The sequence below is a fragment of the Haemorhous mexicanus genome, chromosome 4, assembly GCF_027477595.1.
Source record: "Haemorhous mexicanus isolate bHaeMex1 chromosome 4, bHaeMex1.pri, whole genome shotgun sequence".
NCBI classification, from domain to species: domain Eukaryota; kingdom Metazoa; phylum Chordata; class Aves; order Passeriformes; family Fringillidae; genus Haemorhous; species Haemorhous mexicanus.
In genome coordinates, this window is record NC_082344.1 from 75,278,764 (window position 1) to 75,303,888 (window position 25,125).

A 25,125-nucleotide genomic window follows, 5' to 3' on the forward strand; every position below is an offset into this window, starting at 1 on the left:
CTTCTATAAATTAATCTCATACAGACACTTGTCTGGGAGCAACCAAACAGCTTAATTAGAACAATACAGGGCATGAGAAAGATGACACTGTTTCATTTATTTCCTAACTTCCCTTCACCACAGCCTCTTGTTCTTTTTGTACTTGAATCAGCTTTGCAAGAGAGAAAGATCAAGGCAGGTCCTAAGGTGAGGAATAAATATCTTTTGAAGTAATTGAAAATGGAGTGCAAGCAACTCTTGTTTTCACAACCAAAGCCAAGCCCCTGGTTGCAATCCAGCTGTGGCTGGACAGCAGACAAGTCTCCTTGTGTTACTGCTCAACAAGCCAGAGGGGACATGAACTCTGGGCTTTGGACCAACTGGAGAACCTTCAAGTGGCCCAACACCTTCAGTTCTGTCACCTTCACCCACCTGGTCACCAGCAGTGAATGATGACTGAAAGCATTAGCATTAATTCTGAGCTCAGTTCTCAGCATTTGCACACCTCAGCTGCTGAGCTTGATGCCCTGTGAAGGCTGACCTAGAACAGAGGTTAGACAGAGCTGAAGAATAAAGCAGGGATTTATTAAAAGGCCTCCATGGATGCAACTTAGGTAGCACAAGAGCCCAGCCAGGGCTGTACCCAAGATGAACCAAAATGGTCCCAAAATGGACACCTGGTCATGGGGTCTCTCCCTGGGATCAGCTCTGCTCCATTTGCAGTTCATTGTCCCATCCCAGCTTTAGCCCAGGCACTCCCACCCTGCTTGTTTTTCTCTCTCCAGCCCACGGGGTTTGTGCTCCTGGGCTGAGATTTGGATCATTTGTCCTTGGTGCCCAGCTGGAGCAGGAATTGTTTTGTCTCCCTGCTCTGTGCAGAGAGCTCACCATCCCCTCATCTGAAGCTCAGACCAACACACTAAAGCAGCACAGAATCTGAAAAGTACAGAAGTTAAAACCTGAAGCATCAAGCTCATCAATTTATCTATTTTGAAAAGAAAGGTCTGCTGGGCATTTTGGACATCCTTTCTATCCCAGCCATGGCCAGCAGCAGGTATCAGCACCCATGGCTCACAGAGCTGAACCAACACTTCCCACCCACCTTTCCTTCCTACCATGTGCCCCAGGCAGGACCTGACCAAGGAAGAAACCACTGAAGTCCAAAGCAATCTGGAAAAGCCTATTATAAAGTGCAATAACAAAGCAAGCCACGTGTTCTGGACTCTTCTTCTCCCTGGAGTGACAGGGTTATGTTTCAGCTCCATGAATTGTCTCCAGGGCTGTGTTTAACAGAGACAGGAGTCCTGCCAGCAGTGCCACAATCCCACTTCAGTACAAGAGCTTCTTGGGTACAGAGGGAAAACTGGACTGTAAAAAACTGAACTTTAATATTGGGTGTCTCTCATATACAAGATCATTTTCATGGCAGCCACAAAAAATCTGTGCTTCTCTTAGTCAGGAGCTCACTGCTTCCTTTAGCTGAGGGACTGGGCAAGAAGAGGATCCCACAGCAGTGAAAGATTTCACACAGTGGAATTGACATTGACGAGACACCATGAAATCCACTGTCATTATCAACCCTTTTTATCTCTAATGGTTTTATCCAGAGTTCTGGAGTTTGAGGTTTCTCACACTTCTGAGAGTCTCCTCCAGCTCCTCTGTAAAGAACTCTATGGACACTGACACATGGATCTAAATCCCAATATCACACCAGCAAAATTGAGAATTTCCAACACTTAGGTCAATGTACAAATAATTTAGATCAATAACACCTTTACAAATCAGGCTGGAGTTGATTTAGTGAAGACAAACCTGATTAAAACCAGATTGAAACAGGTGCCACAGAGAAGATGGGATGTACCTGAGCCTGGCTGCAGGGAAGGGAGGAACAGTGCAGAATGCAGCCTCATCTCAGTCTGCTCTCCCTCTGTTATATCCATTTATTTGGGGGAAAAATGATGTTTCAATACTTCCAGTGCAAGGCCAAGTCACTCTTGCCCATGCATCATTCAGCAGCTCAAGCTTTTCTTCAAATTTAAGCCATTATTCAGCTGACTCAAATCCTATTCCCTGGTGTGGCACTTACAGCTCCCACTTTTGTTTTAATTCCAGAATCCAGATACGAATACAATACAAACCAAAACTGCAGACCCAACTAGAATTGTGCAAATATTTGTGAAAGACACAAGAAAATAAAGTTCCTTGGTTCACATGGAGAAATCCCAAGCCAAGCAAGACTGCAGGTAAAAGTCAGCACAGCTCAGGCCAAGAAGAAAGTCATTATTAAAATGAAACAACTTTTTTTTTTTTTTAAGTAGCACTTAAACAAATCCCCACTAAGAAAAAAAAAAAAAAAAAAGAAAGCTGGAGGGTAAATAGCCCCAAAAAACTGAGAACTAGCAAGACATTTTCAGCTGACTCTAAATCAAGTCTGGTTTGGTCAAAGCCTCCAAGTTCCTTTTTGGTTTGATTTGAGCTACATTTGATTCTCCCTTGGTTTGGGCAGAAAGCTGAAAAATCTATTTTCACCCAGTATTAGTCAGCCCAGGAAATGCTGGACTATGATTTAATGAGATGCCAGGTTGTGTTCTCAGCAGTTTTATCTTGATCCCCCAATAACTGAGCTTGTAAAAAGGGCATTTAAATGATAGCACAAATTCTGCTTCCCTGTGCTCCTCTCTGCCTCTGGTGGTGCTGAGGGTGGCACTGGGATGGTGAGAACTGGCAGTGCTCCACCAAAATCCCAGATCCACCAAGTCCCACGTGCCCCAGGTCTGCCCCACACCCAAGATGTTATCAGAGTAATAACACATTGCTCAACCAAATCATAAAAAGGGTCAAATTATGGAGACCTAAGAGAAACAGAAACCCTCTTTTAAAAGGGCAAGAGAGGAAGTTAATTCAGAAACAAATTATCCCTTGCAGTATGAAAAAGTGCCCAGCAGAGGTAATCAGCCAGCCAGCCTTTTCCTGTCCCCACACAGAACAACAATGACACTTCTTGTTCTCAACCACTGCCAATAAATCTTCCTTTGCTGAGCAGCTCCAGGCACCAGCTTTGAGAAACCAGGATCTGCAAGTGAGGAATGAAGCTGTGGCCAGGCCAGGCAGCTCACCCACAGCCTGGCACAGGCTAGTCTCAGCCACAACACCCCCACTCCAGGCTGGAAGTCCTTCTGGCCTGGGAAATGCACCTTGCTGGCCTCCAGGAAGACTCATCCTCTCCAGGGGAAGGATTTCCTCCAGGTCAGTGCCTATTGAGAATTCCTTTCCATCACACAGCACCTGCAGGAGCTCTCCAGCACCACCTGGGATGGCCCAGCATGGGGGGAGAGGCCCTTAAAAGAAAATTAATTGGTTCTCTGAATTCAAAGAAGACTTGCCAGATGTTGGCAGTGGCACTGGGGCTGTCACTGTCACATTTTCTGAAAAATCCCTTCGCCAGGATTTCTTCTCCTGGGAAGCTGAGAAGCCTCAGAGAAAAATGTAAATAATAATCTGATTGCTTCTCCTGTGTTTTGCTGCTTTGGAATGTGGCTGGAGATTGTTTACCACCAGGTGCATGTTTGATTGGTTTCATGTGAATTGTTTTTAATTAATGACCAATCACCAACAGCTGTGTTGGACTCTGAAGAGTCAGTCATGAGTTTTTTAATTAGTATCTTGTTAAGCCTTCTGTCTTTATCCTTTCTATTCTTTACTATAGTTTTAGAATAGCATTCTTTAATATAATATTATATAAAATAATAAATCAGCCTTCTGAGAACATGGAGTCAGATTCTCAATTCCTCCATTGTCCTGGGGACCTCACAACTCAACACTGGGGCCATGGTTTAGAGGTGAACACGGTGGGGCTGTGTTAAGGGTTGGACTTTTCCAACCTTCCTGATTCTACAGGGAGACATCTCACCCCTGTACAGACCCTGCAGGTAGCAAAACAAGCCATCCTTCTTCTTCAGGACCCCAATTCCTAATGCAGAGGTTGAATTAAAGGTTTTCTTTACATAAAACAGCACCTGCAAAAGCTTCAGCTCTCCAGCATAATCTGGGAAAACCCAAAAAGGGTGGAGAGGCCCTTAAAAAAATTATATGGTTCACTAAGCCCAAAGAACACTTGAGAGATGATGGTTGTAAATTCTGGAGAAGAGGCTTTTGCTTCCAAGGCTCCAAATCATGTAATCATTCCTCTAAATGAAAATATTTGTTTTAAGCAGTCCAACTGTTTTAATTTCCCATTTTGCCCTTTAAAAGAATAATCTGAGGAAGAGACAGCAAGTGAAGCATCTCTATTTGCAATCTATTCAAGAGCTAAATCAGAGACAATGTGACTCTTCTAGAAACCCACAGACCTCTGGGTCTGGAAAAATCCTTAAACACATGAAATGGACTGGCATTAGTTCTGCTGAGAGAGACACCAGTCACATCTTTCACAGTAATACATTAAATGTGGGATCTAACTCCTCAAATTTTGATTATCTCAGCAGCAGCCTTGCTGGTTATCCAGTATCATCTCACAATACCTATTTTTGAGAGGCTACCTGGGTTTTTCTGAGTTCAACTCCTCCACAGGAGTCACTGCCATGACAGGCCACATCAAAGGCAGAAATTCCACAGCAACACAGAGCACACAAACCACTGAACCACTCTTTGCTTGCAGCCAGGCTTTTTTTTCCCCTCTGCTCTGCCTGTTAAAAGAGCTTTAGGAAATCACTTTAATGCTCAGTCCATGTAGAGCCAGAAATGGCTCTACAACTACCCCATCCAGACTATGGAGCAGCTTGATTTCATATTTTTCTAAGGATTCAGCTCTGGAAATCAGCAGTTATATCAATCTGCTGGCAGGGAGAACACAGCCTGGAAGCTGGGATGCCTGGGGAGTTCCATCAGCTCAGGGATATTTGTTCCATAACCCACTGAGCTGATGTTTTTCCTAGCAGGACATGAGGGAGAAAAATCCACCAGCACACTGTGAAGCCATTTTAAAATCATATATCCTTCACTCCAAGAGGAAAAAATTAAAAATCAGGCATGTTCATCTTCATTTGCCAGGCAGTTCAGGAAGGAGTGGGGTGTGATAGGACTTGGCTTGTGATAGAGTCACCTCTCCATGGGATAAGGAGGGGTTTCTTGGCCTTTTTGAGGCACAAAGCTGCAACACCAAAACCAGCAGCTCCCACTGCTTATTCATTTTCCCCAGTCCAGACATGGAAAACATCCAGTTTACCCCTCTGTGCTGGGATCATGGCAGGTCTGGGTGGTTCAGGGGGAGCTCCTGGAAGCACCTCTGCCTGCTTCAGTCATTCCATGCTGCAGGTCCTGCCAGCAGCTGAGCTTCCTCACTTAAATAACTGAGGAAAACACTCCCCACTCTGGGACAGGACCACCCTTCATCCCAGCTTCTCAAGGAAACAATCAGCAGCAGCTTCCTAGGGAAGCAAAGGAGATCTCTGGGCCAGTCTGGGTCTTTCTGTTCTGGCAAATGCTGGAACAGGAGGAAAGAAGAGTTGTGTCCATGGTTTCAAAGGTATGAGATCTTGTCCTGGGCTGATGAAGCTCATCTGTAACTCTCAAGATTTGCTTTCTAGTTAGGAAATGACCATGTACACAAATAGAAACCTTCATTCCTCCAGAGCTGGACCCTGCTGGTCACTGGGGCTTTGATACTCTCAGCTCTCATTTCAACAGAAGAATCCCAAGTTTTCCATGAGCTGATGTAGCCTGGTATGGCCTCAGCAAGATCAGGTTTGGGTCACTCCTGACAAAACCACCCCTAAAGCCTGCACTGAATCAGAAGTCAGTTGTGTTCCTGGACTTCACAGGAACACTGAAACCTTGAGATCTTCAATTCCTCAAGGGTTTGTTCTGCCCTGTGGCTGAAGCCCAGCTCCATATGGAATGTGTGACCTTGCTGAGCTTCCCTAGACCTGAAACCACCAGGAAAGCACCAAATCCAACAGAAGCAGAACAATTATTTCAACCCCAGGTTTTCCCCACTGCTTTTCTCATAGAGGATAAATCAGATAAGAAAGCACAAAGGAGAGGAAAACACATTTTTGTCTTCATTAGGAATGTTCTTCTGCAGCCAGGTTCTGCACAACTCAGTGAATATCCTACAAAATTCCTTCCTTTCTCACCCCAAACTAATTTCAGCTGTTAATATTTCCCCTCATCATCTATGCAAAGCAACACCACCAAAACCTTATCTCTGAGCTGTTCCTCCTCATTAATATAATCTCATTATATCAATTTTATCTCATCCACCAGGAATTAGAAGTTGGTTAAGGTGCACCAACCCAGCAATGCTAATTTAAAATTTAGCAAAGGGTATAGACCAAATGCAAGGATAAAGAATAGCGGATATCTTAAAGGTTCTTCCCACTCATATGGAAAATTTTTTCATCAACAAATTCCTTTTACTTCAGAGGTTTGGAAGCTGTTTTGCAATCTGACTTCAAGAATAATGTAAGATCTAAAAATATGGTTCACAATCTGTTGCACAATAACTCCAGCAGAAATACAGTGCAATAATTAGATAATTATAGTTAATAACTCATCATTGCTTTCCCACCACTTTCTTCTCCCTCTTCAGAGCAACAAAAGGAAGAAACAAGGAAAGTTTTGCACAAGACACCTTCAGGCTGTGAGCTTATTTTTTAAATCATCTCTTGTCATGGAAGCCAGGATTACTCACATGGATGCATTTAAAGCTCTGGCTCACTTTCCTAACAGGCTGAACCCACCCTTTTCAGTCTCATGTATGTAATCACAGCATTTGTATCCTGACCTTTAAAATGCTTTGGTGTTAAGGCAACACTGCCCAAAACCCTCCACAGAGCTATCTCACCCCACAGCAGCAACTTCCATCCCCTGCATCAGCAGCACCTACATATCCTTACTGCTGCTACCCTTCCTATGGCATCCAGAGAGGAGAAAACTGCCCAAAAGTCCTCTTGGTTGACACCATTTCATTTTATAAACTAGTTTTGTTCATTGTGGTCCTGCTCTGCACGTGCCAGGTGTAAAAAAGTAGCAGACAAAGCACAAAATATCATCCAGCTCTCTTCTCTCTCAGGACACAGCCCTGATATGCCATCACCTCTTCTTCACATGGAGATCACATCCTTCTCTTTCATAAGAGATTCAAAACAAGGGGGAGATTTTTCCTTGTTTGTTGATGGTGTTGTCTCCTTTTGATTATTATTATTTTTTTTTATCCTCTATTTCTCTCCATTTTCCCCAGCCATAAGCAGAGGGCAGGAGAAGAAGAGCAAGCAGAAGGAAAACTATTGTGACAGTTGTCCCAGCAAACTGGCTGTGAAGGCTAAAATATGTGCATGCCTTTAGGCACCTATCCCACATATCCCAGCCATTTCTCTGGGAATTAACATATTTCTTGACAACTCTGACTTTAGGACTGCACAGGAATAAAGCAACAGAGTCAAAAAGGCACTGCTTTGGCTGGCTCAGGGACTCAGGTTCTGGCCTGTCCCCTGTGAAGGGACAGCCTGGCTCACCCCACAGGCCTGACTGGGAGACAATAACTTCAAACCCCAGTTCTGGTCAAGTGCAAGCTGGGGAGAAGCCACCACATCTCATAAATCCCAGGTGACAGAGTTCTTAAGGGTCTGCTCCTCCAACGTTTAACAGTGTTGACAATTAATCAGCATCCAAATTAATTGTCAGACAAAGTAATCAGTGTCTAAATAGTGTGGAATGTCTGACTTCAATTTTCAGCTACAAAGTTTGGATGGTTCCATCAAAGGACCTAAGAAATCTTTTGGTCCAGGCTCCCAGACTTTGGCAGGCAGAGCAGTCCATGAACCAGTTTGCTTGTCCCTTTGAGAAGTTCCTTTATTAGCGTTTCTCAGTAATTAGCATTTTCTGGCTCATTTTTTCAGCATTCTTAGCTTGTTAACAGCAGATTTCTATAACATCCAAGAGCTGAATGCCCTGGAGGGGCTGTGGTCACCTACTGCATGTGTTTGCAAAGAGAAGCAGCTCAGAGAGAGACAGATCCCACAGGATGGATGGAACAAGCACCACCATTTTAACCCAAAAGGGCACATTCTGAACCTCTGCTCCTCCCAGCAGCAGGAAAAGGTTTGGATGTCAGTGATTTTGCTCACCTAAGCCAGGTACTTACATGATACAGAGCCAGGACTGCTGATACTGCACCCCCGTGACTGTGGCTGTGACCCCTTGAATTGTGTCTGATAAGAGGTGAACTGGAAAGAGAAGAGAGGGAAACATCACAGGCTGTCCTCATTTATTCTGCAGCTGTAAATAACATTTCTGTCTAAATGGAAGCTGACTACTAATCCCAAGCATTCCTATCTGCCCAGTGGACTAATGCAGGGGTGGGGGCTGACAGAGAGAGATGGAAACATTTGTCCTGCTGCTTTTGAACTGTGTCCTTAAACTATTCACAGCTTAGAAAGGCAGCTGCTTTCTCCTCCCAACATCATCCTGCTGCAGTACTGGGTTATTAGATTAGCATTATCCACCACACACACACAAATAGGACTGGGAGGGGTGTCACCTTCCCAATACCCTGCCCTCTCTCCCCCTCTTCCCAGCTACTGCTCTCACACTATTTTACAGCACTACTTACTTTTTGTTCTTTTTTGGCAGAAAGCCTAAATTAAAGGGATTACAAATGCGAAGCTCTAAGACAGGTAGCAAGAAGTAACCAAAGCATGAACATGCTTACTACATGCTCAGGACTTGACATATCTGTTAAACAAATTCACTCAGGCTGTGACAGTTACATTTGAGGTGCGATGGATATGATTGTGCATTCATTCCTGTTGACTCTGAACCATCAGGGGTGCCTACAGAGAAACAATGCTCAGTTAAGCTTCTTCACATCTTGGGCTAAAAGGCAGCGTTTTTTAGACTACACTACAACATTTGTTGATAGCTTAAGGTGATACCAGTTGTTGATAGCTTAAGGTGATAGTATTTGTTGATAGCTTAAGGTGATACCAGTTGTTGATAACAAGCCAACAACCTTGGCTAGGGCTGCCCCAGTTGAGCTTCTAGAGGAAAATCAAGTGTCTTCAATCTCCTCCAATGGGCTGGGAGTGACACAAAGGATCAACCCTCCCCAATTACTCATCCAAAACAGGCAAAATTCCCCAGCCTGTGTGAATTCAGGTGGAGAATCACAAGGCAAAAGAGCCATTGCTGACGAGGACAAGCAAACCAAAAGAGTCCACGCAGACAAGACACCCCAGTGCTGCTGACTCCTCATGCCAGAGAGCACCACAATGGATGATCTTAATGAAACAGGGGCAAGACTCCACCAAAACACAAAAACCCTGGAGATATGAGGCCCTTCAGTCTGAATGATATGGGGGGAAAAAAAAAAATCAACCCACGGGGTCACATGCAACGTGCAAGCCTGGGGACCACACAGTGATTGTCCAGCACCCCACCAGGGCAAGGATGGCAAATGAAGAGCAGCCCAGCAGCTAAAGCAAACCAAGAGCTGATTACCGTTCCCTTCCCGTGGGGTCCCTGAATCTGTGAATAAAGTGTTCATGATTTTTTCAAAGTTGCAGCTGGGCTCCATGTTCTCAGGATCCTCGGCGAAGTGTTTCAGCATCTCCCGGAGAACATCGTCCAAGGACGTGGCTGTTTCATCCAGGATGATGCTGGCTCTGGCCAAGAAGCCATCCAGGTCTCTCTGGGCTCTCACCTCCTCCTCAAAATTCTTTAATTTCAGGTACTGTGTTGAGAAAAGGTCAGAGCATGAGAAAGCTGTACACAAAACCAGCAAAGTAGAATCTGGGTCCTTCAAGCAGTTTTGCTGAGGTTAGCACCCAACCAAAGATTCTATTGGCCATTCAGATCACAGGAGAAAAGGCACTTTATGCATTAATACACTGAAGGTTTGCATTTTCAAGGCTTATCCTAACAGTGTGCCCACAGGCGAAGGCCCAGGTACCATTTATATCCTAACATAGAATGCAGAATTTAAAAAAAAAAAAAAAAAAAAGGAGGTATTTTGTGGTTGTTTTTTTTTTTTTTTTAACTAGAATAAGTTGGTCTAAAAGCAAAAATACTTTAAGTAGCATTTAAAATCTTTTTTAGGTTCAAGTAATTCAGGAAGTTTGAAAAAACATGGGAAAGTTATTTGGGAGAAATGGACACTGAGCTCAGCAACATGAAAAATTACCAGTATGAATCTCAGTGCCAAGTCAGCCCAGTTGTCCTTAAAATGGGAACCATCTGTCCCCAGTGCTCCCAGTTAGGGAGCCTGAAGTGGGAGGTGGGGAATCTCATCCAGCCCATCAACTTTTCTGCCATTTGCTAAATTTCTGTTCTTTCCACTTCCATGGGAAGTTTTCTTCCTTTGTGGATTTAGCTTTAAAGCAATAATGAATACAAGACAGCAGAGGCTGAAATGATCCCAGCTCTCTGCTGGTTCCTTCTGCTGTCCCAGACTGACTGGCCTTGAGATGGAAGAGACAGCCCCAGTGTGTTGGGACTCAGCTTCTTCATGCAGGAAAAGTTAATTCTTTATTCACACAACTCATTTTATACAGTTTTTACAGCCCTCCTGAGCAACTTTAACTGCTTAATAGCTTTCTTGCTAATTACTCTATTGGTTAGTAAAAGGCATTTTACTTGTCTATCAAATCTTTCTGTTCTTGAATTGTTTACATATTATCTTCACTGATGGGACTGAGCTTATTGTTTATCTATCAATCTATCTATCTATCCTCTTATGGGACTGAGCCTATTGTTTATATAGGAGTACTTGTTTTCTACCCTAGAAAGAGACTGTTGTGTTAACAAACTCTCATTTTCAAGATGTTTTTGCAAGAGAACTTGCAAAGTACTTAGCTGCACTTAGAAGTGATAGGCCAGCTATTAATTTAGCAGAGCAGCCCTGATTTTATGAGGCTTTTTGTTTATAATTTTTCTACCTGTCTGCGACATGTGTTCCAGAACTCAACTCCTTTCTGTACCTGTCAGCTGGGAAGGTGATTAATTGAGTGATCAAACTACAAATGCCTCCTTCCCACTGCAGAATCCTTGGTAATCCACACACAAGCACTGGACAAGGAGAGCTGGCAGACCTGGCCCTCTCCTTCAACAGCCTGAGTGAGGAAGTGGGAACTGAGCTGTTCTATGGATCTTCCTTCCCATGGGAAAGCTGCCAGGCTCAAGTCGTGATGCTGAGAACCAGATTGTCAAGAGACATTGAAACCCTCAGTTCCCCTTGAGCTCAGGAAGAACCAAGCTCTGAATTGCTTTCACAAATCTGATCCCCAGCTGCCTCCCCAGCCAGGACCATGCCACGCTCCCCCCAGGGTACAGGGCCATCCCTCATGGGTCCTCTCCTTCCATGCACACTCTCTCTTACCTTTTCCATTTATAGACACAGGCAAAAAAATGCTAACATCTCCCTAATTACTGTAATTATCACAGCAACTATCAAGTTGTCAGTACACATCCATTGCAATTAGCACTGTTTTACTTTGCATCAATCACTCTTTCCACAGCATCCTTGAGAGGGAGGATTCTCTGAAGCATTTCAGCTCCCACCCCCAAGGCTTTGGAGCCATCTGCTAGTAGGAGAGGAGACGGTGACACAGCTACAACTCCACCTCAGAAGTACAAGCAGTGAGTCTGTCTCAAAGTGAGAGCAGATTATCACACACCTGAAACAAGAGCTTTCAAAATAGCAAAGGTGGTTTTGTGTCACCAACTTCTGGAGAGAAGCAACCAGAAGCAGAACAGCAGAAGGAGAAAGGTGAGGGACAGCAAAAAATTAATCAAAGGCATTCATGTGAGTTATCTGCCCAGATCACAGCATCACAGAATGGTTTGGGTTGAAAGGACCTCAAAGATTATCCAGTTCCATCCCCTGCTATGGACAGGGACACCTCCCACTACCCCAGGTTGCTCAGAGCACTATCCAACCTGCCCTTGGACACTTCCAGGGTGGGGCACACACAGCTTCTCTGGGCAAGCTGTGCCAGGACCTCACCATCTTCATGATAAAGAACTTTTTCCTAATATCCAGTCTAAACCTACTTGCTTTCAGTCTGAAGCCTGAACAATTTCCCCTTGTCCTGTCACTCCAAACTATTTTAAGTTATCTCTTCCTCTCTTTCTTGTAGCTCCCTTCAGGCACTGGAAGGCCCCAGTTCATCTCAATCAACCCTGATCCTGCACTGAGCTGTGCTTGACAGCACCAGCAGCAGCTCACTGCAAATCAGGAGGATTTAGCTCCAGCTGAGCCACAGGCTTCAAGCAATGCCTTGGAAAAACAACTTTCCATGCCCCACAGCTGTTCCATTTCCCTGCTGTTGGTCCTTTATAGGAAATAGGGGGAAGACTCATATTTATCACCCATTTGTCATTATTATCAGTTCCTAAGATTAGGAAAGGCATTATAGAGTCATGTTGTGGTTTGGGCTGGAAGGGAACTCAAAGCTCACCCAGTTCCAACTCCTGCCATGGGCAGGGACACCTTCCACTGTCCCAGGTTGCTCCAAGCTCCATCCAGCCTGGCCTTGGACACTTCCAGGGATCCAAGGGCAGCCACATCTTCTCTGGGCACCCTGTGCCAGGGCCTCCCCACCCTCACAAGGGAGCATCTCTAACATCCAATCTAAATCTACTCTCAGAGCTTACAGAGGCTTTATGCACATTAAACATCACAAGGCAAGCAGCCACCATGAAAGGAGAGAAATCCATCACTCCCTGAGACACACCAAAATCAAATTACTGGAAGCACTGGCACAGCAAAGCCTCAGAGACAGCTCAGGCACAACTGTTCCAGCCAGGACCCCCACTGGGTTCAGGGGAGATTAATGAATGCTCCCTCACTAATATTTTTAGCTGGATAGTCAAGTCACACCAGGAAACTTGATACTGGAAACTCGATGCTGGAAACTGCTTAGGAAGAAACCCAAGTCAGCTACCCAAGAGCCATCTGAACAGCTCTGGGCATCCTTGATTGCAAAGCTCCACCTTGCACCGTGACAGGAACAGAGGCTGTTGTGGCAAAAAAGGGGGAAAACACTGAAACAGCCTCCCCTGACTTCAGGCAGGCCAAAATCACACATTCTAACTGATCAACAAGGCTCAAAATGCAAGCTCTCTCCTGGCTGGCTGCTCAGGAGTCACCTTTGCTTAGAGCCACCAGCAAATTTTTTGTGGTGTCCAAAAAATCCCATCCTCCTGAGCAGAGCTCTGCCTGGGCTGCTGCCATGGTCCTTTGGGCCAATTCCCTCAGAACCACTCTGTGATGGTGATTAAATAGCTCAATCTGTGTGAAGAGCCTTTATTCCTGCCCACCAAGAGCCCTGCTAGATAGCAAACTGCCTGAGACACAAACTGCCCTTCCAGAACCACAGGCTTCCACCAGAGACAGGGACAACCTACAGGGAAACCTCTCCAGACAAAGCTTCTCACTTCTCTGCTGGTGATTCCCCCTTCCCAGACACTTGGAGCCATCTCCTCCATGAGTCAGGTCTCAATTTCCTTTGCATTTGAAGCACAAAATTTCCACTCATCCTCCCCGGAGGGAAAAACTGGCAGAAGTGTCTTTTTCTCAAGCCCTGCTAAAGCTCTCTGGTATTTGTGGCTCCACAGCACGCTAAAATGCTCAAGCATGAACTACAGGCCAGAAAAAGCAAGAATCCTACAGCTCTGAAAAGGAAAAACAAAATAGAAGAGACACTTATGAGTTAGCAGTTTCCAACTATTTCTTATCAGAGGCAGATCCTGAGTTTGGGCTTAGAATTTGCACTTTTAAGTGATTAAGTTCTCAGGTTACTTTCAGTCAAGTGTGTATGACTGAGAACCTTGGCACTGGGATTAGACAAGACAAATTAGGGATAAATACATTTTCATTCCTGAGCATGGAATTGCTTATTTTAACTTTCCATGATTCTATACCAAACAATGTTTAAATATTTTTAGTGGTGGCTTTGTTTTGGGTGGTGTTTTCTTTGGTATTTATTTGCTTTGGGTTTCTTTGTTAACTTGGGGAAAAGGTTTCTAAAGCTATCACACATTTCCTCCCACTACTAATTCACACTTCTGAAATATCTTTTCAGGATTTGGGCTGCCTTAGAGTCCTAAAGCAAAGCAGAATTAAAGAGCTCTCTGGGATTCCCTATGAAGCCCCCAAAGCTCACAAGGCTACAAAAACTAAAACCTCAAGTTACAACCTGCAACAAAGCCTGAAATCCAAGATCTCAGGCACTGGCACAGCTGCCCAGAGCTGTGGTGGAGTCCCCATGCCTGGAGGGATTTAGAAGCCACGAGGATGTGGCACTTGGGGACATGTCAGTGGTGGCCTTGGCAGTGCTGGGGGAATGGTTTGATTTGGTGACCTTAGAGGGTTTTTCCAACCTAAATGATTCTGTGATTTACCAGGATCAGTGATGCTACAAGTTCCCATGACAACAGCCACTCCTTCCAGCCTTCAGGCAAGAAGTCAAGACAACTTAATGCCCCACCAGCCTCACAACATTAAAGGCAAAACTTCCCATGGTACTAAATGCAGAATCAGAGAATTAAAGAATGGGTTGGGTTGGAAGGGACCTCAAAGATTATCCAGTGCCACCCCTGCCATGGGCAGGGACACCTTCACTATCCCAGATTCCTCCAAACCACAATGTCCAGCCTGGTCTTGGACACTTCCAGGGACCCAGGGGCAGCCACAGCTTCTCTGGGCACCCTGTGCCAGGGCCACCCCACCCTCACAGAGAAGTTATTAAAAACCCAACCCAGTTCCTCCCCGAGTACTTTCAGTGCCCTTCCACAGCTGAAGGTTTGGAATAACAAAGCCTATCGAGGTTTTTTTTGCACTTTCACCTTATCATTAGTGAGTTACAGTCTCAGGAGCAAGTGTAAACTAAGTGTGGGCTCCTAATCCTCCTCCTAGCCTGCTTGTTCCCAGGGATTTCACTCCAGCTGAACCTCGTGAAGGATGAGTGATTAGCTGGAATAAAGAGGGAACCAAACCCCAGCCATGTCTGCTGGGTGTCTCTGTTTCCAGCTCCACAGGAGCTCAGCAGCCAGGACCTCTACAGCACACACTTGGATCCCTGTGGAGGCAGCTGCAGAAGAGAAAGTGATGAATTAACATGTCAAGGAATTGTCTGGGACAAAAAGCAGTGGAACAATCAGAATTACAGAGAATTTGTTCTGAGAATGAGCAGCACGTGGCTTTTTAGGTTTAAAGAAAGGGAGAGGAATTGAAGAGAAGAAGCATTTAAATGCCTTTTGCTTATGCCAGTGACAAGCAGCCCCTCAGTGTGTTTCATGATCCTTTTCTGTTCTTCTGGATGATGAAAAAATCAAATTGTCACACAGCACCTCTACTTACCTTCCTAGATGTGTGCAGTAACACGCAGCCAGCACCTTCACTTTCAGCTAGAAAGAAGGAAAAAAAAAACCCACATCAGAAGAGTGTTCCTATCAGAGGTACCTGACAGGTAGCAGGAGCAGAGCAGGAGGCTCAGGAGGAGGTGAAGCCTCACTCTCTTGGCAGGGGATGATCTCTAGAGAAAAGCAGAGATTCAGTCTTTACAACATCTCCCATTTTGGAAGCGTGAACCAAGCACGCTTGGATTGGCATTGTCTGATCACTAGGGGATTGTGTCTTGCAGCTTTTTTTGGCTGGGTTTTTGTAACTCTGATGTATTTTTGCTCTTCCCTTCTCTCCCTCCCTCTCCACCTCCCCAAAAATCTAAGTCCTAATCCTTGAAGTAATCATTTAATCCAATGCATCGTTGTTTGATAGATTGAGGCTACGATTTCATGAGTCACCCTCGTTTGGAAACCCTCCTTGTCCTCGTTAAGGAATCAACAATAACAGCCAGGCACTTCCAAGGGATTGCAGGCAGTGACTCCAAGATGAGCACATTAACGTCCTGTCAACTCACCACGATGCCTCCATAAATCTGAGGAGAAAGCAACACAGCTCTTGGGAAAGAAAACTGCTGTTTAGGGACTAGTAAATGTCATTGAATACACAGGATGGGGGAACCCGGGAAATTCCCACTTCAAACTTCCAAGAGCCAACAATAACATTTTCTTAAAGTAACTACAAAGCATTTTTTGGGTATCAGCTACAAAACAAAACAAAATCAAGCTGCATTTGCCAAAAGCCCACTCCTTGCAGCCAAGGCAGCCTCTCTGTGGCATTATTTGTCCCACAGGTACTTTTTATGCAGAGAATCATGGAATGGTTTGGGTTGGAAGGGACCTTAAAGACCATTGAGGTCACCTTCCACTTGACAAGGCTGCTCCAAGCTCCATCCAATCTGGACTTAAAAACTTCCAGCCTGGCATCCTTCTCCTTAAGTTCTCCAAAACCCCCACAAAAGCCTGAGCTGCTACCAAAACAAAAGACATGAACAGCTTTAATTTGAACGAGTGCAGCCACAGCAGCATGGAAAAAACCCACTGAAGACCAAAACTTTTCCAGAGGCTAAGTTGTGGAAAACTACAGAGAAAACACGGAGTTACAGTTATTCAGATGAGGGTTTTACCTCCCTTCCAGATCTCTACTTCCAAATCCTAACCTGTAAGAGCTGTTGCAATCCCATGACTTGGCCATGCACCTTCAAGCCAAGCCCTGCTATTCTCCAAAAAATAAGCTGAGGGTGCAAGTCATGTAAAAACTCCAGAACTCAAAAAAACCGCAATTATCTTTTGCATGCAGAAAGCTGATTTAAACAGAATCATCACTGATCAAACAGAAATTTGAGTTTTGCCCTCAATGGGGTTCAAAGGCTCCAACTCAAAGTGGGAGCAGAGCTGTAGAAAAGAGGGAAAGGATTGACTTCATCTCCCCCTAAACAAAATGAGGTGGTTCAGAGGCTTTGGTTATATCACCCAACTTCTCCCAAATTTCACTTGGATGCTGTACATGTGATTAAAAGCATCACTTAACCAGACAAGTCTGCTGCTGCAACAGCCCCAATTATTCCTGCTTTTGCTGCGCCTTTTGGAAAACACAAGCTGTTTCATCTAAAAAGTGCAATTTATTATTAAAAAGCAAGCACCCAAATAAACCAGAAACATCAAGCATTTTCCCCAGGCTCTCACATCTGTAGTTCTCCAATGCTCACTTACCCAACTTCCAGCTTAATTACACATGCAGAAGTATGCAGGGAGATTTGGAAGCCCATAAATATTCATTGAGGAGAAAACATGTTTTGGTTTATCTGCTTTTGCAAGAAATAGTTCTGGAGAGACAAAAAACACCCACAATCCTGAACCATAGCAGGCACATGCTGAAGAGAGAGCTGCAGCCTGTCCTCATGGATACATGGAAATGGAACAGAAATTCTTGTTGTGCTTTTATCAGGCAGCTACTCTTGGCTCCTCTTATCATTTTCAAGGTGTATCAATCTTTGCTGACAGCTCTCTCACGTGTCCAGCTGGAAGAGCACCAAGTGCTGCTTTATCAACACAAGCAAAAACATCTCATTACATCTGCTGGAGCAGGATCTTTCAAACTTCTCAAAAAAGCTGTTCTGGGTACAGAGGTGGCACTTTGGAAAGCCCAGAGCCTCATTCATCATTCATCCCAACAGCACACGGCTCGGATTTAATCCAGGCAAGGAGACGGATGGATATGGCCATCCCAGTTCTGGGCTGGTATCTTAAATGCTCACTGGAGTGCTACAACATCACTCAGGGATAGCAGCAAATCCACTGGAACATGACAAAGGGAAGGGAAAAATACACAGAGACTTCTCAAGTGCTCTTCTGCCTTGCTCACAAGAAATATCCATTTATTTCCTGCTGGGCAATGAGGGATCAAACCCTGCGGGAGGTTGCCTATGACACATCCAAAGCTCAAGCCCTACCACCACCAGCCTGCCACTCATTTTGTCCTCCTCCACAGCACCATCCCTGCCTCCCTCCAACTAAGGAGAGGTAAAAAGAATCAACACCATTGGCCCTTGCACCTCCACAGAGGAGCTCTTCATGGAGATGACATGGATACAGAAAACCCTGGATTCACCCTACAAGAAACTCCCCATCAATCTCCTCAGCCAAGAGCAGCAACTTGAAAATCTCAGTAATTTGAGATTTCACACCTCAACATGACAATTAAGCACAAGGAAACTCTACGAGGAGGTCGGGACCACGTGTAATTTTCACGTCTATTTTTGTGGCCCTCCTTGCCGGACAGAGCAGGCAGCAAAAGCCTATTTTAGGCAAGCGAGCGAGCGAGGGGCATTATTGTGTGTCCTCACACACAGCTGAGGGAGAGCTGCCAGGGGTGGCTGAGCTTATCTGTTGGGCTCTGCTCCAGGTCCTGCCCAGGGGAAAAGCCAAAAAGTCAGCAACGCATCCCCGACATCCCCTGGCAGGCAGATCAAGGCGCCACACGCATCCCGAGTTGCTGGGATGCGTGCACACAGGCACGGAGCGTTACTGGGAACCCCATGGGCGACTCCCAGGGAGCTCAGCTCTGACAACGCTGAGGAACTGTCACCATCAGAGCTTGTGGCACACTCAGGACCATGTCTCTTCTTTTTATTCTCCCAACAGGCCCTGTACAACTTCAACACAAACGAGGAGATTTAAGCTTGGAAGTTTATTTGCTCGGTTTCATCCCAGCTGCCCTAATAATATCCCTGAGAGCAACCCAGAGAAACAAAATCCCCTCCACCCCCTGCTTAGGTAACAACATCTGCCATGCAAGCCTGAAAACAAACCCCTGAAAGTCAAATACCAAAGTTTTAGGTTTTTCACCTTTTGCCTTAAGAGATCTCCTTTCACCCAGGATCCCTTTCCATCCTTTTCCTCATCCAGGTCCCCAGTGCTGCCCTTAACACCTGAGAAGATCCAAAAGCCTTTGGAGCAAAGCCACCACTGGATGTCTGCAGCATCTTAAGACAGTATTTCATTTTGGGATAAAGGAAATGGAAATTAGAGAAAAAGAGCTTTTTGGCTGTGCACATTTCTTTAGATCTACAAACACTCCCTGGGGCATCTTCACAGTAAATATATATAAGCACAGTAAAATAAATCAGAGCAGAATACTGTATTAGCACTTCCATGGTTTTCCCTGAAAAACATCAAGGACCTGGTGTGAGTGGAAGCATTTAAGGTTTTGAGGGATTATTACTTAAAAAAAAAAAAAAGTCTATTTTATCTTTATTTTTATCAGGGGCTTGCCCAAATCTGAGACTTAGTCACTTGTATCAAACCACACTGTGAGCAGAAAAAAACTGTTCTGCTTTTCCAATTTGCCTTAAAAATATTTAAATAAAAGCCCATCACCACATGGCATGACAGGAGTTTGTCAGGAGCAGTGGTGACACCTCTAACACACCACTGGCAGTAAGGCATTGCACAAACAGGATCTCAGAGGGATTCTTTGCTTTGCTCTCCTGAGCTTGGACTAATCACCACCAGATTTGAGTAATTTTGGTTAAATATTGTTGGATAAATAACTGTGCCTTCGTTATCCCACATTTCCACAACAGGTGATGGGCTGAGCTGAGGCAAAGAGCCTGAAGTCTGCTGGGCTCATCCCACAAAGCCCCAGGCCAAAGGCAGGTGGGAATAAGGGTTCTGGAGCAGCAAAAACAGCAGGGCAGGCAAAGAACCAACCCTCACACTCCTGGGGGGGGGAACTGGGAAGAGAGGGGACAGCACAGACTGATTAGGGGCAAGGTGTCACTTGTCACACCTGTGTGCTATAAAAGCCGAATATTTCACAAAAAAACCCACCTGTGACAGGTTCTGTCAATCAATTTGGAGCAGGGGGAAAATGTGCATTTTTTTTCACACACTCCTAATCCCACAGGGGGGATTTAGCTGCTCCAAAGCACCAAGGTGAAGCACGGAGAAGGGAGGCTGCTGCCTCCGTGCAGAGGCACCCGCGCTCCCCCCACACCTCCCTCAGCTTCCTAAGCAGCTCTTTGAAAACACCCTGGTCAGGAAATTCGGAGGGAGGCCGTCCCCTCCCCGGCACACAATCGCTATATCCACTTTCCATTAGAGGGTAGGAAGCCTCAGGAGCCCAACATCCCACTCTGACATCAAACTGCTAAAACAGGAGTTATCAGATGGAACGCGTGGGTCAGCATTGTGCCTCGAGACATAAAAAGGACCTTGGTATTAATGTGAGGAAATGTGACTATTGTGTGCAGAGTGATACCCATTCAAGCCCAGACCACTTGTCTCTGGACGTTACTCTCCCTGGAATATCCTTGGCGCCAGCATCCAGCTTTTCTCCTTGTCCCCTTGAAGAAAAAAAGTCATCTGGGCAGGGGCTGGGCCAGGACTTGGATGCCGTGTTTTGTGGCGGCGGGCGTGCACGTGTGTGCCTCTGGAGCGGGATACAGGAAACTGTTGAGTCTCTGTATCTAGGAATGATCAGTTGGAGCAGGGTGGAACGGCCTTTAATTTCTCCTGAAGCGTAATTGGTGTTCCGCTGCTTCCCCCCCACACCCCGGCAGAGCCACATCCTGCTTTCCAATTGGATTCTCCCTGCTGGCAGGAGTTTGTCTTGTTCTCCCCAAAACTGTTGGAGGCACCTCTAAAATCTCCAGTCTGAGCATCAGTTGCAAGTGGGGTAAGTGAGGCAGCTACAGCTCCACAAATCCTTGAAAAATTGCGCCTAAATTTAAGGAAATACTGTGCTAACCTTCTTGCAATGTGGGTAAGGAGAGGTTGAATAGTTTCAGAGCCTCAAACTACAAAAACAACACATAAAGAACTGCTTTAAAAGCCCAAACCACAAGAACAAGATTCAAATGATTGTTTTAAAACCTAAAACTGAAAAAAAAAAACCCCAAGATCCAAATGATGAAAATATGTGCCTGGCTGATTTAAGGGAGCTGCCAAGGAGGTAAGGACGTTATGACTGATGGCAAGGATGTGCCCCCACATATTCCCAAGACTCACTTGCATGACCTGTCCATTAAATTTAAGGCCCAGCCTAAACCAAAATGCTGTATTTACTTGCAGGGATTTAATTCCAGGTGTGCTGCAGATAAAGCTTTCCTGGACAAAAGTCTGGAGTGCCAGGACAACACGGAAATGGCTTCTCACTGACAGAGAGGACATTTAGATTAGACTTGAAAAAGAAATTATTTACAATGAGGGTGGTGAGGCCCTGATGCCCAGAGAAGCTGTGGCTGCCCCTGGATCTCTGGAAGTGTTCAAGGCCAGGTTGGATGGGGCTTGAAGCAAACTGGTGTAGGGGAAAACATTCCTGCTTACTGCAAGGGGGTTGGACTAGATGACCTTTAAAGGTCACTTCCCACCCAAACAACTCTGTGATTTTACTTGCAAACATTTATTGTGACTTCAGAAAAAGCCTCAGCCTAGAAACCACCCTGATCTTCCCCCAAAAATGCAGATCCCAGGTTCAAAAACCTCCAGCTTCAGATAAACACCCACCTTCCTGTTAGAGCTACGAACATTTGCTGAAAATAAATGTTACCACCAAAATCCAAGTTACAAGGATGAAAAGCAGAAGAGAATTATAAAAACCTTCCATCAGTTAACAAAAGGAAGCACTGAAACACCCGGGAGAAATGACCCAAATGTCACCACTGAGGAGCACTTCAGTGCTCAGGTATCTGCATTGCTTTGGGCTCAGTACTCCCTGCAAAGGCAGCCAGTATTAATTAAAAATTAGACAGGCCATGCCTTGAACCCCAGATTTCCTCAAGCCATCCTGTTTTACACACACCTGTGCACAAAGCCCAATATTTTATGTCAATGGTCATTTCTTGGAGTTTTGTGGGTCCTGCTGTGTTTTGTTGGCTCAAAGCTTAATCCCACACAGTGATCTTTTAAAAACAGAATTGCAGTGGAGAGCATCCAATTATGCTCATGGAGAGCTGCACACACATCACACAGAGAGGAACAGCTCAACAGGATGATGCAGAGCTGTCACTGCATCTGTAATTCCACCTTCACTGCCTGCCAGCACCTGCATCCCAGGGTTCCAACTCATCCCCTCCCTAAATGGGAATTTTGGATCTTTTAGCCCTTTATTAAGGTGGGCAGCAACCTCACAGCAGCTGACTCAAAAAAGTCTCCTGCAGGAGAGAGTTTGGGCACCACATTCAGCCAAGAGAGCACATTTTGACTCAAGCATTTCACCCAGCTTGGAGAACACAGGAAAATTAGATGAGGATGCAAAGATTCCACTCCCATGCTTGGTTTTCCTCTGTGTTTTCAGAGCAGCAGAGGATTTTGTAGGATCCTGGTGCACCAGCTCCCCAGGGGCAGGAAATGAGGTTTTGGGGCTTCTGGCACTGCCTGGAGAAACCCCACTTTTATTTCCCCCTCCTTTCCAGCTTGGACAAACCATACAAAGGTTCAGCTCCAGCTCTGTTCTAGGAAATTAAAAGCTGAGTATAAAAGCAAACCTCCCAAAGCTTCCAAAGAGTGGCAGTGATGGAAGTGAATTTCTGTGCAGGGAACAATTCACTCCCAGACAGACCCTGGCTCTGGCATAATTAAACTTCAGTTTGGGAACTGGGTATTTTTTTCAGAAGTTCAGGGTATTTTTCTTGGGCTTAAGGGGCTCATCTCAGCCACCCTTAGCCACCTCTCCAGGAGGATCAGCTGTGCCCTGGGCACCCACAGACTGATTTGATGTGTATAAATCCAGCCTGGAAGGAACTCCAGTAAAACCATCTCTGTAAAAGAACTGATAGCCCAGATGACTCCAGCACCTGGACTCTGATGAATGCTTTGCAAAACAGTGAAAAAGTTGGATTTTGGCTACCTGGATCACTTTGATGTTGTAAAGAGGGGAAAAAAAAATCTCTTTTTTCATATATGCCCTTATTGAAAGTTTGGGCTTTTGCTCTGTCTGAAGCTCATTTTAAAAGTCTCCAGCCTTCCACTTGAAACAGGACCCCAGCACACCAGAAATCCATTTTCCCTTTAAAATTCTAATAATCTCAGCTAAAAAAAAAAAAAAAAAAAAAAAAAAAAAAAAAAAAAAAAAAAAAAGATACAACTAATAGCACCAGCACAAACAGCAGTGCTTCAGGGAAATAAGGAAGCCTTTTTTGTCCTGTTTTGAATGGAAGAGAAAACAAAAAAAGCCCAGGAGGACACACAAGGAAAGTGAACTTCTTCAGATGCAGAAGAATCCACAGCACTTGCATTCCTCATCCCCAAACAATGCACCCCACGGCATTAAGTCCTGACTTGTCATAGCAGAGCACAGCTCCCTTAAATCTTTCAATTAAGATGGCATTTGTAAAATTGCAGGCTTGGAAATTGCTGGATATTATTCCTAAGTTCAAGTCATTGCTCAGAGTCAAAAAGGAGACTCCAAGATAGTCAAACAGGGGTCCAGGCTGTGCCCAGTCTGCATCACCATTCCCAGTAACTGCTCACTGCACATCAACTGGGATTTGCATGTAAAAATAACTTCTAGCAAACTTAAAGGACTCTCTGACACTGTGACACCAAGAATAATCCAGAGCCTGTTCATTTATCCTCTAAAATAGTCAGTGTCCAAACAGGCAGGCTCCAGTTGCTGGGACAAGTCCAGGCTGCTCTGTGTCCCAGAGCTGCATTTTCCCAGGCACATCCCACAAAATCCAACTTTCACAAATTGGGTGGGAAAGGACCTTAAAGATAATCCAGTTTCACCCCCTTTCTATGGGCAGGGACACCTTCCACCAGACCAGGTTGCTCCAAGCCCCATCCAACCTGGCCTTGAACACTTCCAGGGAATAAAGAAGGTTAAGTTTTGTCTAATTCAGAACTACTTATCTTACTAAAATTGAAAACATTTTCTAGAAAAATAAAATGGTTGCTACAGCTAAGCAAGATTGTCACAGCTACCAGACACAAAAAACCTCTTTAGCTGTATGACTTGATTTCTGTCTTCTCCTAAAACCTCTGTTTCTCAGACCTGGCTTGGATCTCAGTTTAACTCTGTATTCTCTTCCTCTTCCAGCTTTACTTTTCAAAGGATTCACAAAGCATCAGCACTGGTTTTTATGGGAAATTAAGGCAATGGGATTTTGTTTGACTTTGTGCAGAAGAAAAAAAGTACAAAATCGCCTATGAAATGAAACAAAATGACAGAAGTTTTTGGTGAAGGGCTTGGCTATTTTCCTCCCTCATCATTTATCAGCACTGAGGATATTAAAACACTGTGCCTGAAGCAGAGGTTCAAGGATGGGTTGGTTAGACAGGGCCTGGAGCAACCTGGCCTAGAGAACGGTGTCCCTACCCTTAAAGAAATCACATTTAAACTCCCTTCCAACCCAACCCGCTGCGATCCCATGAAATCCCACCACCAGGACCACCCCCCTTTGCCATCCCTGTATTTTTGGGGCCACTCACCGGTGGCGCTGGGAGCGCCCTCGAGGTTGACGTTGACGAAGAAGCGGATGCTGTCCCCGGACACGATGGTGGAGTTGACGCCGTCGAAGAGCTCCTCGCTCGCCGCTTCCTCCTTTGCGTCGTCCGTGTCGCACTTGAGGTACCCTGACAAGGAGATGGGGGTGCCGTGAGAGGGCAGGCTCTCCTGGCCCGTTGTGGTTGTTGTAGGCACCGAGGAGGTGTCTGTGGACTCCGAGTCCGAGTCCAGGGCTGAGGTGTTCTCGGCCATCGCCGGGGCCTTGTGAGGCGCCGCTCTGAGGCCCTGCGAGGCCTGCGGCGTTCAAGGAATGGCGCCCAGCATGTTTTGGGGTGGCCTCGGCGGCTTTTCCCTCATGCCAACGGCGCGGGCAGCAAGGCACGGCCACAAAACCTCGCTCCCCTTCAGGTAAAAGCCACCACAGGATGAAAATGCTGCATAAAAACAGCACCAAAAGCAAGAGTTGCGCCCCAGCCCACCCCGAAGCCGACACCTCGACCGAGCCAAGGCCGCGCCGCTGCTTTGCGACGCGGCAATTTGAAACTGCAGGTGGAAAAATTAAAAACAAAAAAAAAAAATAAAAGAAGTTTCCAAGGAGACACCTGATATGGACAGAGAGACCCACAGTTCCCCACGGGGCAGAGGAGTAGGTCATTGGGGGTGGCAGCACTGAGAATGCGAGACAAGTTTCTTAATTACACCAGACAACTCCTTAGCCTTTTGCAAGGCTTTAATTAGAGTTTAACCCAGCCTCATCCAACAGCAAAGTGGTCCCTGCAACATCTCATTAGGGAGCA

The 25,125-nt window shown here is 45.4% G+C and overlaps 1 protein-coding gene across 9 annotated transcripts in view; it reads right to left on the reverse strand.

The window, feature by feature from the left end:
* SLC4A11 (solute carrier family 4 member 11) overlaps positions 1–25,125 on the reverse strand; it is a 100,867-nt gene that overhangs the window by 43,769 nt on the left and 31,973 nt on the right. For 5 of the 9 annotated variants that reach the window (XM_059845466.1, XM_059845464.1, XM_059845462.1 and 2 more), the window contains exons 3-7: positions 24,313–24,456; positions 15,338–15,384; positions 9,478–9,709; positions 8,748–8,810; positions 8,123–8,204 (exon numbers count right to left, since the gene is read on the reverse strand). In XM_059845466.1, coding sequence (XP_059701449.1) covers positions 8,123–8,204; positions 8,748–8,810; positions 9,478–9,709; positions 15,338–15,384; positions 24,313–24,456 — 568 coding nt within the window. The remainder of the gene's footprint in view (positions 1–8,122; positions 8,205–8,747; positions 8,811–9,477; positions 9,710–15,337; positions 15,385–24,312; positions 24,457–25,125) is intronic. The other 4 variants (XM_059845469.1, XM_059845465.1, XM_059845470.1 and 1 more) reach the window with 2 other exon arrangements.